Source organism: Myxine glutinosa, chromosome 3 (genome assembly GCF_964187855.1).
Source record: "Myxine glutinosa chromosome 3, kmMyxGlut1.1, whole genome shotgun sequence".
Taxonomy (NCBI): Eukaryota; Metazoa; Chordata; class Myxini; order Myxiniformes; family Myxinidae; genus Myxine; species Myxine glutinosa.
In genome coordinates, this window is record NC_136263.1 from 45,801,297 (window position 1) to 45,817,734 (window position 16,438).

The 16,438-nt window shown below is 43.9% G+C and overlaps 1 protein-coding gene across 2 annotated transcripts in view; it reads right to left on the reverse strand.

Annotated features, from left to right (window-relative positions):
- Positions 1 to 279: 279 nt before the first annotated feature.
- Positions 280 to 16,438, reverse strand: part of LOC137412342 (uncharacterized) — a 57,718-nt gene continuing 41,559 nt past the window's right edge. For both annotated transcript variants that reach the window (XM_078773969.1, XM_078773970.1), the window contains exons 17-24: positions 9,745 to 9,912; positions 4,174 to 4,290; positions 3,935 to 4,074; positions 3,723 to 3,846; positions 3,532 to 3,642; positions 2,742 to 2,945; positions 2,512 to 2,645; positions 280 to 2,421 (exon numbers count right to left, since the gene is read on the reverse strand). In XM_078773969.1, coding sequence (XP_078630095.1) covers positions 2,172 to 2,421; positions 2,512 to 2,645; positions 2,742 to 2,945; positions 3,532 to 3,642; positions 3,723 to 3,846; positions 3,935 to 4,074; positions 4,174 to 4,290; positions 9,745 to 9,912 — 1,248 coding nt within the window. In that variant the 3' untranslated portion in view covers positions 280 to 2,171. The remainder of the gene's footprint in view (positions 2,422 to 2,511; positions 2,646 to 2,741; positions 2,946 to 3,531; positions 3,643 to 3,722; positions 3,847 to 3,934; positions 4,075 to 4,173; positions 4,291 to 9,744; positions 9,913 to 16,438) is intronic.

The following is a 16,438-nucleotide window of genomic DNA, read 5'->3' on the forward strand; positions in this document are numbered from 1 at the left end:
GCCCCTCATTTTGTATTGTTTGGCATTTTCTACAAGCTATGGAATGTCCCTTCTTTTCTATACTTTGCCACATACCCTTATAATAAAGGGGCATTTTCTATGCCACTGCCATTTTACCCAATAATTTATAGTAGGCTCATACATTAGAATGAAGGCAACTTGGATTTCGAAATGTCAAAAAAAAAGGTTTTAGTTTTTTTTTCAAAGATTTCAAAAAAAGATTTGAAAAATTTTAAAGAACAAAACAAGGAAAAGTCAGATCAAGACAAATCAAACTAATAGCGGTTCAAGCAGCGATGGTTTAATGATGGTATCTCAAAAGGCAAAGCATTCATACAGTGTTAATTTATCTGTATCAGTATATACAGTATTGCACCAGAAATATAACATCGGTCATGTCAAAGGGGCCATATATTTGTTACGTACACAAAGAGCAGAATTTTACATCCCCATATAAAACAATGCACCATCAAGCTAGCATCAAATGCTACTTCCAGTAGGTTTCCCAGCAATTAATAAGGAGGCTTAAAGATTATCTGACAAATGCCCCAGATTTGGTATCATGCATTATATTATTGTTTCTTGACCTTTCAGCAAAAGACACCTCAGTTTGGACATTTTTTCATCTTCCTGACAAAACAGGCATTTAAAGAGCATTTGTGACAAAGGCCTTTTCATTTTTGTGTCATGTATACTACCATCTAATGCAGCTCCGCAATACTGGCATGAAAATTACTCATTATTATGCAATAATGATAACACAGGAGTGGCTCAAATTATGTCAAGATAAAACGGCAATCACATAAGTTCAGGTGGTACATTTATCTCTTTACCTGAAAGTATCAATTATTTTGATAATAATAGAACAGGAACTGAGTGTTATCCGGGGCTGGCGGATGGGCTCGAGGTATGCACACTCACCTCAAAGCCGTCTCGCTAAGGTGCGACTCCCAACCCAGCTATAAACTGTCATGCTGGTGTGTCACAGGCAGGGTGACATCAATGTATGTGCCGTCCCTCGGATGGACGTTAAACTAATGTCCGGTCTGCCGGCATTAGTTGGTGGACGTTTAAGATCCGACTATGTCCTTCATGAAGAGTAGGCGAGCCAACGCCGGCACCATGAACAAATGACAAATTCCTGCTGGGAAGGCAACAGTAAACCTCCTGGTATAAGCCTTGCCAAGAAACTATTATGGCAGCACTGATGCTCTGTAACAGAATCTGGTACATCAGAATCAGAAGTGTTTTCTATTCTATAAAACAAAAGCTACAGGAGTCATGCGAGATAAACAAGTCAATGAAACTTCCTCATGCCGTTTCACGAATGACCAACTTTTGAGCGAATGCTTAACTGAGCAAAGCTTTTGTGAAGTTCTCCAAAGCGGATGTCATGGCCAGAACCCCGATTAACTCAACCCCGAGCATAAACACAAAACTACACCAGGACAATCAATTTAGGGTCTGCTGATTGTTTTTCCACCATTCAAATCAATTGTGCAGTTGCCTGTTCGGATACAGTAGAAATGTCCTTCCATTGAACCTTACCACAAGATCTGTTCCTTTTACAAACACTTCCTGGAGATTCCCACAATGTCATTATCTTGAGCATCATGTTATTGTGATTCCTTATTCATCATCTGTATGCCTCAGCTCCACCTTGTGTATTTCGAGTGAACTGATGTTCGTGTTTTCAATCGCCGAGGACAGCCGCTTGCTTGGTTTGCATGAACCAGTTTTTCTTGCAATTGCGGAAACAAGTTCACAATGCTTATGAACCCAAGTCTTTTGGCTGATGGTCCATGGCTAACCTTTAAAGATCTCCCCAATTGTTGGGGAGAGATTGACCATTGCTCCTTAGTAATAAAGTGTCAATTGTAACTCATTTACCCTTTTTATATGCAAGTTTTTGAAACATATCGATCTTTACAATAATACAGTATGGAATTCAGTATAACAGGATGATCCTTGTGAATAACTTCACATCAGACAAATGAATAAGCTTTACAGATAAACTTTGTTCAAGCATGAAATGAATTTTGGTTTCTATGAAGATTGCTGGAAAAAAAACAGCCATAGAAGGCAAAGTCTGGATAATCCCTTTTCAGTTATGTGGTGCTGAACTAATAATGTTTTGTGCCATGCTTGGTGCAAGGAATTTATCGGAATAGCTAGGGAGAGTGTATTCGAGGAGATGAAGGCTGAGTAGGTGAGCTGGGAGGGGGAGACAATGACAATGGGGTATCAGGGCAAGGTGAAGGTGAGGTGCTCGGTGAGGGAGGGGTATGTGTGGGAGGAGTGTGTAGGGTTGGTGAAGAAAGTTCCCTCAGGTGTCCACCAAGCTGGGACCAAGAAGACACCGAGCGATGTACTGTCTCCGTGTGCTCCTCCATCTGGCGCTGAAGACTCGCCATCTCTTCCCTGTAGAAATATTTTTATTAGCAAAAGAGAGGAGATTGTGTGTTGCTGTGGTGGCTACTACATGGAAGCATTCAGGAGGTAGGTACTCACCGAAGTTGGTGAAGACAGCTGTGGAGGGATGTGAGGGGCTGGCTAGGAGGTGCAGTGGGTGGATTAAGCAAATCTTGGAGAAGTGCAGGTGGAATGGGGCATGCTGGAATCTTCAGGGAAGTACCGACCTCATCCTGCATTGTATAGGGGTCAAATGAAACCATGACAACAGCTATCAATACAAACCCAAAAGAGCTTGAAACACCAATCACAGCAACCATCCATCATACCTGCGATGCCTGCGGGACCTGTTGTGCAATGTCCTTTGGCTGCGAGTCAGCCTTCCCCTGTAAACCACTCCGAAGGTCTTGGTTTTGCCGAAGTAACAGCTTCATGCTTCCCTGTAGCTCACGCAGCCTCACTTGCTGCACAAATTTATCTTTCCTCGTTGCTGCCAATTCCTCAGCCAGTGCAGTCTTCTCCTGCCGCAGCTCCTGCAACAGTGCACCATCAACTTGCAGAAGGTAACATATAATTCTGAATGGAAGGCCTTCAATGCAACAAGCCAACTAATAAACCAGATTTGTGAAATGCAAGCCAAATGCAGTGCTTTGGTCCTGTCAATATTTATGGCTGCAAAAAGCAATGGTTGTGTTAATTATTTTTATTGAATTTTTTTTTCCAGACTCTAAGGCTCATGGAAGAGCTGTGGCACAAATCACACACACGCAGACAAATACCTGAGACAACGCAAGACATGACCTTCACAAAAACACAAACGTGGAGATTGGGAGAAGTGACATCATTTCCCAGAGCATTTTGGGTAGCAGCAACATAATCTTTATGACATCACTTGTCTCTCCACACTCTGTGGGGCAAACCAAGGAGGAATTTCCTCCTCCCCATGGATGCCAACCCATGGGGTTGTTTTTCCATGCTCTATCCCTTAATTTCTGAGCATGAAGCAAAGAAGCAGCACATACCATTTTAAAAGTCTTTGGTATCTGATGTTACCCATTACTTACTCCTCTGTTGTCATCTTCTTACAACAAGGACTTGTTTACAAAACGTAAAGAATACCTGAATGCTGTGCAAATCTCGCCGACTCTTCTCCTCAGCCTCACGCAGCTGATCCCTCAGCATCTGCGCCTCTGTCTCAGCATCTGTTGCTCGCCACGTTAGCTCCTGCACCTACACAAACACAAAAATCTACTTGCAGATTCAATGCAAGCAAGCAGCCAGTGGAAAGGTTGACTCGTACTCGTACTCACCTGTTCCCGTATCCTGTCCTCCCTCTCTACTCTTTCATGCAGTGAGGATCGTGCAGCCTGTAGGTCCACCTGGTGTGCCTGCATTTCACTGTGCAGCTGTGAAAATCTCTTTTCCTCTTCAACTCTGGAAAAATGCAATTCCATCGAGTGGCTGAGCCACACGTAATGTGTAGACAAAGCAAATTTATCAATATTATTCAGCTTCTGCCCACCTTAGCACCTCCATTTCAACTTCAAGTTCCTCCAATTTGTCCTCCTTGTCCTTTAGCCTGCATTTCACCTCCTGCTGTTCCTGCCTTGCTCCTTCCAATGCACGCTGTCCTTCACCCGCTTCTAACCGCCACCACGACACCTGTGAGATACACCCACAATTTTGGAATAAACGCCAGACATTGCACCCTCACAATTATTATCAGGCATTTCAATAGCCGTTTAAAGCACACCCACTTACCTGGCCCTGTAGGTGGAGGCTTCGTTCACGCTCAACAGCCAAGCTCTTCTGCAGTTCCTTCAACCTCTGTCCTCTTTCGCAGTCTTCTCGCTCCTTCTCCCTCAACAGGCTGTCCACCTGTGCACACAATCACCAAAACAAATGTCATGCCATGGCACAATAAATAAATAAAACAAGAATGCCAATTGGGAAACGTGCATTTAAAGTACTCTTAAATTATGAACAGCGCAATTGGGAAACACATTCAATGCGCAATTAAACGACTAACCCGACACATGTCATCCATCTCAATCTCCCTACAGTTATATCAGAATGAGCTGTGTCACACGGTCACTGATTGATTAACCCCAATATGGGGCTGTTCAAAAATTACATAATGCTCTTTTATTAGGGAGGAGAATACTGTACGTGCCAACAATCTTGTTTAAAGCTTACTAATAATTTATATTCGACATGTGATTAGATTTTCGGGGGTCCCTCATTGTGAGTAACACACGACCCAAAACAAAGTCAATGGAAATCTGATGCAACAAACCCGGGCAGTGTATAAATCAGCAGAGGCCTACAGGCCTGACGTCATATGCCCACCAGAAAACCAAGATGGTGGCCATATTATTTTGGCTGGGTGCCATGGTGGATGGAATCAAGTGACAAATGTGGGTAGGGTCCGGCAGTTGTCTGACCAATGGGTGCACATTTCAAAAATTGATTGCTAACAAGAACCACAACAACAATAACAGCAATGCGGAGCTTTTGTAGATCTAATCCTTAATAGTTACTCCTTATTATCATAGTACAATAAAAGCAATCAATATAATTTGAAAGCAGGAGAGGAAGGATTAAACGATACTGGACGACAATAGAAAAGTAAAGGCTTTGACACTGATAACAGTGATAAGTAATCTCAATACAAACTATACACAAGTTGTTCCCAACTTCAATTCGTCTCACATTTGTTTCCATTGATTGTACAATCTAGTCTGATGTTACCGATGATGCGTTCCGTATAATGCAAATGAGACAATTATGCAAAGCACCCTTTATGTATTTTGGCATTACACATACAGCTCAAAATATACATTCCAATCTGATATCGATTTGAGAGGTGGCAGCTACATTCAAGTGTAAGGTGTGCATAGAGGGAGCTGCAAATGGAGGAAATGTTGAGTTGGATCTTGGAGACGGCCTGAAGCTGGAAGGTATGAAAACATTTTGCTACCTAGGAGACATGCTGAATGGAGAAGGTGGATCAGACTCGGCAACGGTTGCTAGAGTGAGATGTGCATGGAAGAAGTTGCGGGAACTGAGTGGCGTGCTGACGAGGAAGGGAGTGTCGTTGAAGCTGAAGGGAAAGGTGTATGCTGCATGTGTGAGAAGTGTTATGATTTATGGGAGCGAGACATGGGTAATAAACGTAGAGCAGCAACGAAGGCTGGAAAGGGTGGAAATGCGAATGGTTCGGTGGATGTGCGGAGTATCGTTGAGAGAGGAAGACAAATGATGAATTGCGAAAGATGATGGGAATAGAGCCTGTGATGGATCCTGTGAAGAGAAACAGGTTGAGATGGTTTGGTCATGTGTTGAGGAAGGATGAAAGTGACTGGTTGAGAAGAGTGATGGAAATGAATGTAGAAGGAAGTAGAGGACGGGGAAGACCAAGAAAGACTTGGCTAAAGGTGGTGGAAGAAGAAATGCGAGCAAAGGGGTTAACAAGGGGAGATGCAGAACATAGGGCAAAATGGAGAAGATTGTCATGGGGCCCGCAAGGCCAACCCCCGCTCTAGCAGGGAAAAGGGAAAATGGCCTTGAAAATGCCTGCTGTTGTTGTTGTGTAATCTGATATCGACTTGGTAATGAAGCCTGAAGGCAGAAACATGTCCATGGCTGTTAATTTTTGGTTTATACTTCTCCCCTTATAATTTAGATGTTGTAAATTACAAGGAGTATCCCCATTAGATGTTTGTGTTAATTACAAGGAAAAAAAACAACTCATTATTTCAGTGCAATTATTATATAAAATAAATTTCAAGCTGGTAGGATCTTCCATCGAGAACATTAAGCAAGGTGACATTATTCATAATACCTCACAAAGTGCATCATGGGAATAGGAAAGCAGAGGGTTGATAAATGTTTCTCAAATATCATTAGAAATTTAATCTTTAGAGTGAATTCCATAAAATAGCAGCAAAACAACAAATTACAATGTGGGGTTTTTTTTTTGTATACAGAGACGAGGCTCGTGAAAGAGTTAGCAAACTGAAGTGCACTGCGGGGTTAACGAGGGTATAAAAGCTCATTGTTTTGGATTTGAGACGAGCTGCGATGGTGTTGAGCAGCTGCCTTGAAGACCTGGAGGGAAGAATGAGATTGAAGAGAATGTGGAAGTTGGTTCCACAGGTGGGAAAAAGAGGAACAAACAAGCGTTACGCCTAGGTCCCCCGTCGGGGAAGTGATGTGAGTTGACAAAGTGGAACATGCAGAAAACATGCTATGATATGATATTTCGCTCACAAGGTTCAGACATACATGGAGGCGGCCATCTTGGATTTTGACGTGGCGACCCAATTTTCAATAGCGTTCTTCCTTATGCCTAGATACACCCACACACCAGAAGGTACTTCGCTTATTTTTCAAGATATTTCGCTCACAAGGTTCAGACATATATATGGTGGCGGCCATCTTGGATTTTGACATGGCGACCCAATTTACAATAGCGGTCTTCCTTATGCCGAGATACACCCACACACCAAATTAGAAGTCGATACATCGCTTATCTTTCAAGATATTCAGACATACATTGCGGCGGCCATCTTGGGTTTTGACGTGGCGACCCAATTTTAAACAGCGTTCTTCCGTGTGCCTAGATACACCCACACACCAGATTAGAAGTTGGTACTTTGCTTATTTTTCGAGATATTTCGCTCACAAGTTTCAGACATATATATGGTGGCAGCCATCTTGGATTTTGACGTGGCGACCCAATTTTCAATAGCCTTCTTCCTTATGGCGAGATACACCCACACACCAAATTAGAAGTTGGTACTTCGCTTATTTTTCAAGATATTCATCTCAAGGTTCAGACATACATGGCAGGGGCCATCTTGGCTTTTGACGTGGCGACCCGATTTTAAACAGAGTTCTTCCTTGTGCCAAGATACACCCACACACCAGATTAGACGTTGGTACTTCGCTTATTTTTCGAGATATTTCGCTCACAAGTTTCAGACATACATGGCGGCGGCCATCTTGGATTTTGACGTGGCGACCCAATTTTCAATAGCGTTCGTCCTTATGCCGAGATACACCCACACACCAAATTAGAAGTTGGTACTTCGCTTATTTTTCAAGATATTCATCTCACAATGTTCAGACATACATGGCGGCGGCCATCTTGGATTTTGACGTGGCGACCCAATTTTCAATAGCGTTCTTCCTTGTGCCTAGATACACCCACACACCAGATTAGAAGTTGGTACTTCGCTTATTCTTCAAGATAATGTAGGTTACAAGGTTCAGACATACATGGCATCATACATACATGGCGGCGGCCATCTTGGATTTTGACGTGGGTTGCACCCACACACCAAATTCGAATGCGGTCCTTCGCTTACGCACGCACGCACGCACGGACGGACGGGAAAGCCATAGTCCCCCTTTCGCTCCACTGTGCGACGGGGGACAATGAGTGGAGGGTGAGCAGTAGGGTCGTCCAAAAAACATCGATCTCTCCGATTCTGATGCTCTACTGGATTATTGTTAGAAATGGTCTAAAACATTCACCCACCAAATATTTTCGCTCAATTCCATCTAGAAACTCATACACACTTCAATTGAAATATGGCGAGAACAATCCAATAGCAACCTAGGTGGAAAAAGTACATGCACTATTGTACAAAGCCATTTTGTGGTTCATGACTTTTTGCATGCGCCTGTGAGTGTGACTGTGAAATCATCATGGTCGAAACATGTTTGACAATGCTTGAAACATGTTTGAAACATGTTCATACATGTATCACTCATGTTTCGACCATGAGGACTTCACAGGGGTATGTACATTGTACCATCAATGACATTATTTAGGAAAAAAATATTTCTAAAGTCTTTGTAAGCCTCTCAACATGGACGATTTTCATTAAAATTGACCAAAATGACAAATTTATATGTTCAGTGTGTATGAGTTTATAGATGACTCAGATGCAAAATATTTTTTGGGTGAATGATTTAGACCATTTCTAACAATAATCCAATAGAGCATCAAAATCCAGATAAAAGTGTGATTTTTTTTGCATTTTTGGACCACCCTAGTGAGCAGTGATCCTGGATTAAGGTAGTTTCACCAGAAAGGGGGTTGATGGTGGAACATGCGAGTCCTCCAAAAACCTGAGGGTAGGGTGGAAAGAGGGGACAAATGATGGAAAGAGCAAATGGTGCAAGACAAGAAAGGAGGAGGGAGAAAACAGGGTCCACCGACCTGTCTGCAATGGCTAAGTGATAGACCCATTGACTCAGCTTCTTTGCGGAAAATTCCAATAATGTTGAAAACCTTGGTATCCATAGCATCAAATTGAGCAATATGGGAGGCAGGGGAGCGAGCACAGAGGGGACAGCTATAATCTATCAAGCTGTGGATGAAGGCCTGGTTGGTTGATAGGACTTCAGGTTTCGTGCATTGAAGGACTTTGTACGACGTAGGATGCTCAGTCGGCGGCTGGCTTTGGAGGCTAACATTGAAATCTGCTTTGCTCAACAAAGATCATGGCTGATAGTGCAACTCAGGAGTTTGAATGACTGAATTTCCTCAATAGGATTGTTAAGAAAGTAGATAGAGGGTTCACCACACTGTCCTTTCGGAGAGAGATAGAGAGTGCGAGATTTGTCAGAATCGCAATACATATTCCAAATGTTTGACATGTTTGTGATATTTTTCATGGTCTGAGGAGAGGGAAGAGGCTGCAGCATGCCTGTCTGAAGGACAAGGGATGTCACGGCAGATGGTGGAGTCATCAGCAAATAGAAAGAGGATTTTCCAGAGACAGGGAGATCATCGATGAAGATCAGGAATAGGACTGGGCCCTGAACACTAGGAGAGGTCACAGGTTTGAATCCTCACCAAGCACAATGAAACTTTTTGGGCTCGTTCTTCAAGAGGTGGGACACCAAGCACACCAAGACTAAATACTTGATACCTCCCTCGGGAACCATGAGGAGTTCAAAAATCTTGAATGTTATTTTCCTCTCAAAACATTCAACATGTTGCTTGCAGTCACATAAAACGAGGCATGTTATTAACAATTCACAGGTGGTGCAGACCAATCAGGGCAGTTAATCAAATGTGTCCAAAAAACAAAAATTGGAAAATGCAGAGATGGGAAAAAATATGCGAGTTTACACAATTAGCAGAAGTTCATAATGGTGCCAAACTGTGCTAAAAGCAAGCACATAAATAGTCAAAAAATATGAAGAACATACAACCATTGAAAGATGCTGCAATGTTCGATTCTCCCATTGTAAGGAGAGACTTGAGGATACATTTACAACCTGCCCAACCTGTTTCGTGCCCAATCTATTTACCTGTAAGCTCAGTTGTGCCAGTTGGCCCTCTCTCTGAGCCAGCGTTGCTTCCATTTCACGGCCATGTTCCCTCAAGGCATCCTGTACTCGAACTGCACCCTCCCCTCTCCCCAGTTCCTGTTGCAGCCGCAGCCTTGCGACTCGGCACGCATCCTTCCATCTTGACACCTTCAGGCACAGAAACCAAGCCAAAATATATATATATATATGGGAATGCTGAAATGGTAATAGTAACAGTTACAAAGTTAAAGACCACTGAAGAAGTTCTACTTAATGGTATCTTCTTTTGAGGGCAAAGTTTCTTCTAATATATATAAATATATATATACACACACACACTTGGTCCTCGATTTACACTCATTCTATTTACGTTTTTTTCGACTTGATGCCTTAGATAAAGTACGCAGCTCAATAGAATACTGTTCCCCCCTCTGGGCCGGTGCTCCTGCCTCACACCTAGCTCGGCTTCACGCTGTTGAAACCAAAGCTTTCAGAATCATTGGAATCTCCTGCGATGAAGCTAACTCCGAGGGCCTTTCACTCACTCGCCGCAGGCAGATTGGTGGTCTTCCTGTCTTCTACCAACTCCTCTCCGGCCTTGCTCCCCCAGCTCTCTGTGCTCTATCCCCCAAATATTCCGACAGGTCGCACAAGATCTGCCAGCAACCCTCTTATGGTTAAACTGCCAAAATCTAGGCTCTCTGCTCACCTTCACTCTTTCATTCCTCTTTTCTCCCACCTCTGGAACAAACTCCCCCACTCCCTTCAATCCCACTCCTCCCCTCCAGGTCTTTAAAACAGCTGTTCACCACCATCTCTTATCTTCCCCCATCGAAAACTTTGATCTTTTCTACCCCCGCTAATTCACCCCAGATACACTTTTTTGAAATTCGAGCTTCTTTTGTGGTAGTCCTTGCAGTGTCCATATGTTTTGTACCTCTCCCACCTTCCCCAAGCCCTCACAGTTCTCTCGATGTCCCTGCTCTCAAATGTTGTGTTTGTGTCCCCCCCCCCTCTCTCCCCATCTTGTCTACCGCTCCCCTTATTTTGTGTTTTATGTGTCGGTTTGACTTTCTGTGTGATTAATGTTAGCTCTTTCACAAGCCTAGAACTTGTATACAAAAAAACAAAACAAAACAAAAACAATTTTTTCTATTTATACCGAGTAATTTACTATTTATACCTAGTAATTTACGAGTTAACACTTGTCCAACCAAGATATTGTAGTTTTGTATTTAGTTAATTTTCTGAAATTTGTCGAATTTGTTTTTCATTTGGAAGTTGTGAGTTACAATGACCTTGACCGCTAACAAGAACTGGGCCCTGAACACTAGGAGAGGTCCCAGGTTTGAATCCACACCAAGCACAATGAAACTTTTTGGGCTCGTTCTTCAAGAAGTGGGACACCAAGCACACCAAGTGGACTATGGTCAAAAGTTTTAGAACACCTCAATTTTTCCAATTTTTATTGAAATTTATGCAGTTTAATGTCTCAACGTACTCTGAATTGGAGATAAAAAGAAATCATAGAATCATCTTGTTTAAGAAAATTTAATTTAAAATTTTGACTCAGCAAAGTAGCCTCCTTTTGCAGATATAACCACCGAACACACCCGTGGCATTCTTTCTACAGTGGAAATCAAATATTGTTCGGGAAGTTCTTCCCAACACTGTTGCAGAAGTTCCCACAAATGTGTTGCACTTGTAGGTTGCTTTGCTTTCACCCTTCTGTCCAGTTCATCCGAAACCAGCTCGATGGGGTTTAAGTCTGGAGACTGTGCTGGCCATTCCATGATTTGAAGCCTACCGTCTTGTTCTTTTCCTCGAAGGTAGTTTTGACATAGCCTGGAGGTGTGCTTAGGGTCATTATCTTGCTGTAGGATGAACTCCTGACCAACTAGGCGTATACCTGAGGGTATTGCATGGTGCTGCAAAATGCTGTGGTAGCCCTTTTGGTTCAGGGTGCCGTGCCAGTCACTCTGTGCAAGTCGCCGACTCTGGATCCAGCAAAAGAGCCCCAGACCATCACGCTTCCTCCTCCACGTTTGACAGTTGGTGTCACACATTGAGGAACCATCATTTCGCCTACTCGACGACACACAAGAACCCTGCATGATGAAGCAAAGATTTCAAATTTTGATTCATAGGTCCATAATACCTTCTTCCAGTCTTCAGTAGTCCCATGGCAGTGCTTCATGGCCCAGGCAAGCCTCTTTTTCTTATTTTGCCATCTTAGCAATGGCTTTCTTACTGCCACTCGACCTGTCAAACCTGCAGCTCGAAGTCTTCTCTTCACAGTTGAAACTGGGACTTGCTTACTTCGACCAGTGTTAAGCTGTTGTCCTGTGAGCCGCCTATCACTCAAGCTGTTGACTCAGAAAGTTGTCTTCTGATTCTGTTGCGGCTTTGGGTCTGCCAGACCTCTTTCTGTCAGAGTTTCCTCCAGTTTCCAATATACTACTTCCTGCAGTGCAATATTGTTCAAATAATGCTTCAGAGGGTTTAATAACAGTCTGTTCCAATACTGCTTTTATACAGACAGGGGGTTTGTAATCAAGTAATCAGCATAGTTTGGGACACCTGGAGGAATTGTTTGCATCAGCTTTCAAGGCTTAATTTACTTACATTGCTGCAGAACAGCTGTAAGTTGTTAACCCATTACTTGTTCCCTGAAGAAGGCCTTTTTTTTTTTTTTTTTACAATATAACTGCAATTTACATTATTTTCCCATTTTTGCAAACCTAAACTTTTTTTTAACCTCGAGCAGTTTACTGCTTACCTTTGTACCATTTCAGGTTATTCACTGGACATTAAACTGCGTAAATTTTAATAGAAACTGGAAAAATTGAGGTGTTCTAAAACTTTTGACCGGTAGTGTATATTGTTACATTTGTGGGGGATAGGCAATGCAATACCTTAGTCCAGGTAGAATTGCATAGGGTGTGCGCTCTGACTGTCATGAAGAAGGACCCCCATGTACCATAAGTAGGGATCCGTTTAGATCGGATGTCGTGTAAGAGTGTATCTTTGTCCCCATGACGAAGAGTGGAGTTATGTTAATTAGTGAGGGATTAAGGGTAATTAATCCCCTGTATGTAATTGCCTCTGTACACTTTTTCTGTGTTCTTTATGACACCGCACTACACACCATAGCCAAGCCAAGCAATCGACACCATAATTAATAACACGAAATAAAACAACCGGAAGCAGGACATTGAAAATTACCGCGGGATCTGCCAGCCGAGCCATCACAAAGGCGGGCATGTGGCGATTACGCCACGCCCCGAAGAACGATTGATCAGGACGGCAATAAGTGATATGGTGGCGGCCGTTGATTGGACCGCGCGCGGACATCGTCGGGTGACGTAAGAGCTCTGAAAACCAAAAGACTGTGTTCCCGACATTTTGTTCTCTTACACCTGGGACATTCATCGGGAGCAGGCACATCTTCCTCTTGACCCTGGCTTTGATCGCGTGCGGTCACAGTTCGTGTTCCTGAGATCGAACACCAGTGGACGACATCCTTGCGGCTCACTTGGTTCAGACAATCATTGTTGGCGGTCAAAATCGTGCTCTCGGGGCTTGGTGTTCCGGGGCTGGGAAAAAGGCGACAAACTCTATCCTTCTTGGTGTTTGCACGCTGGTGCCGTGTGCGGACAGTGAAATGATGGGGCTCGATGCGGCCGAGCAGGAAGGAGTGCAGGCCTGTTCGTTTCACAGTTGACGGCCACCATGGTGCGGGGACCGCTAGAGGAGCCCACGGAGTGCAGTCAAACGCACCACACAGACACAATAATTACTTTCATTTATTTTCCCCTTGTGTGTATTTGAGTCCGTAGGGTGGATCTCAACTTAGGAATATTTTACCATGCATTCTTTGTTCCCTGGCATTTTTTTTATTAAGCCTGTTTATTTGTACATTTTAATTCTGTGTCTGGTTTGATTTGACTATCCAGGTTTCGAAGACGGCCAGTGGGGTCCGTGAAGGTAAGAGCTTCGTTACCCTTCGCTGCCTCATCCCCCGCGCGTATTAGCTCCGCAATATTTGAATTGAACGCCTCGGAGTGTAAAGCTTGCAAGGCTAATCCGTTCCCAGGGGTGTTTGCCCCGGGAATGCGACAATCTATCTTCTATATACAGACTTGGCATTTAATATGGAATATTTTTTTGTGGGGGTGAACTTACTTTTCAAGAGGTCTTAGAACCAAAAGTTCATTGGAATTATGTTGAAATTATTCTAGATTTTGTTAATGTGACCTTTAAAAGAAACAAAAACCACATTTGACATTTAGAAACAAATAAATTGATCCTTGAAAGTGATGTAAACTGACATTGAACTCAATTCACGGACAGTACTGTGTTAAACTTCTGTACGTTTTCCAGAAGTATCTCTTTATTTTGCACGTTAGTCAAATTTTTTTTTAACAAAAACAAAAGTTAAATTACGACTGGGATTACGGACAGTAAAATTACAGTTCAGTACTTCATGTAACCCCCACGAGCATTCAGGAGAGCACATACACGTTGAGGCATGCTGTTCACGAGATTTGCCAAGGTTTGGACAGGAATCGCTTGCCATGCAGTGACAATAGTCTGCTGCAATTCACGCACAGAGGTCGGCTGCTGGTCCAAGTGGTCGATTTGACGCGTTAATTCTGCCCACAAGTTCTCTATCGGATTCATATCCGGGGACATGGCAGGCCACTCCATATGCTCTACACCACGGTCAGCAAGAAAGTGTTGGATCATGCGAGAACGATGAGGCCGTGCATTGTCATCTTGGAAGACAAAGTTTCCTGGAAAGGCTGCACGAGCAAATGGAAGCAATGTTTCTTCCAGGAATGGCCCTGTACTTGAACTGGTTCAGGTTTCCATTCAGAACAACCAGGTCAGTTTTTCCCCCTGCATGAAAAGCAGCCCAAACGGTCACCCCACCACCTCCAGCTTGGACTCTTGGCATGAGACAATCTTTGTTGTAGGCTTCATGCACTTGTCTGTGCACTCGGACGCGGCCATCTTGACAATAGACCAGAAATCTAGACTCGTCACTGAAGATCACGTGATTCCAGTGTCCTGGCTGCCATTGACGGTGCTCTCTGGCCCACTGCAATTGGCGCTGGCGGTGTTGTCTGGTCAGGCGTGGCTTTCTCAGGGGACGCCTGGCACGATAGCCTGCTTGAACCAGTCGTTGGTTGACTAGCCTTCTGGATACAGGCACATTTGTCAGTTGCTGCCACTCAGCCCTAAGCCGATTAGCTGACTTGGTACGGCCATTGCGGACTAACCGGTGCAGCTGGCGATCATCCCTCCTTGTGGTTCTGCGGGGACGTCCTGGCCTCGGTATTGGAGTAGGGACACCCCTCTGAGCATTTCGTTTCAGGATCTTTGACACCTGACCTTGAGTGATGCCATACTGCCGAGCAATAGCACGCTCTTTCATGCCGTAATTTCGTAAAGCCACCACTCCATGACAAACAGCATTGTCGAGTTGACGGACCATCTCCAGAGGAAGCGGCAATAACTTTTGGAGACATGCAGCAGTTGTTTTCCACTAATACAGAACGCAACAACCCTTGTATACCCGACTGTGAAGCCAATCGTCAAATGCACCTGTCCATACATTTTGCCACGCCACCTGTGATATAATCCTGTTGTTGACTTCTTGCTGCGACAGACAATCAGTGACATGGTTCTTTTAACAAATAAATCACCAAAGTGTAAAACAAACTCACCAGATTGATATACTGAGTTATGAAAGTAAACCCAAGTCAAGAAAAAAAAAATATTCCATATTAAATGCCAAGTCTGTATATATAAAAGAAAGTTTTTGTTTGTTTGTCTGCACGCGCTAATTTCCTGAACGGTGAAAGATAGGAGGAAACCTCTGAAACAAAAAATGTCGGGACGCGCCCCGGGAAGGTTATAGGCTATGTGGTGAGGCCGGTCGAGGCCACCTGGGCCCATTTCACAATAAATCTTCTTCTTTCAAAATTCTCTTGAAGTACAACTTATGCACTTAATAGGAATATCTGACTGATTGAAACACATGCTTTCAAAATTCTCCCTCACGGGGCCCGACAGAAGAAAGAACAAGGAATCGTTGAGCACTATCTGATACTCGGCTCATGTCAGACCGATGTACAGAAGATTAAATTCATTCAAAAAGAACCCGGGCAACGCCGGGTGCATTCAGCTAGTATGAATGAATGAATATGAATGATCGTTTTAAGGCCATTTTCCCCGCTAGAGTGGGGGTTCACCTTGCGGGCCCCATGTTTTTAGCAGCCCGCGGCTCGAGCCAAGTTGCCCACTTGCCTCGTGGAGGGAGCAGGGTAGCTTTGGGAGCGGAGACGGCCAGTGCAAATAGAAAGGGGATTAACCCCCCTCCCCCCCCCCCGCTAAGGGGAGTGCCGTACTCCGATTCCGTAACAATTGGTGTCAGGAGCGAGATTCGGACCCGAAGTGCGCTTAACGCACTCGAAATTACGAGCGGCCGAAATTGTAGTAACATCTAAATTTAAAATCGTGCCATGGATAATCAAGGCGACCGGATGCCGGATGGGGAATTAGAGGATTTAGAATCGACCCAGGACCCCAGGGAAGAGGTGGGAATAATGGAGGAGGAGCGCAATACGCATTGGGTAGCGGAGGGTTCAGAGACACAAAATGGCGGCTTCGCGCACGAGGTTGGGGG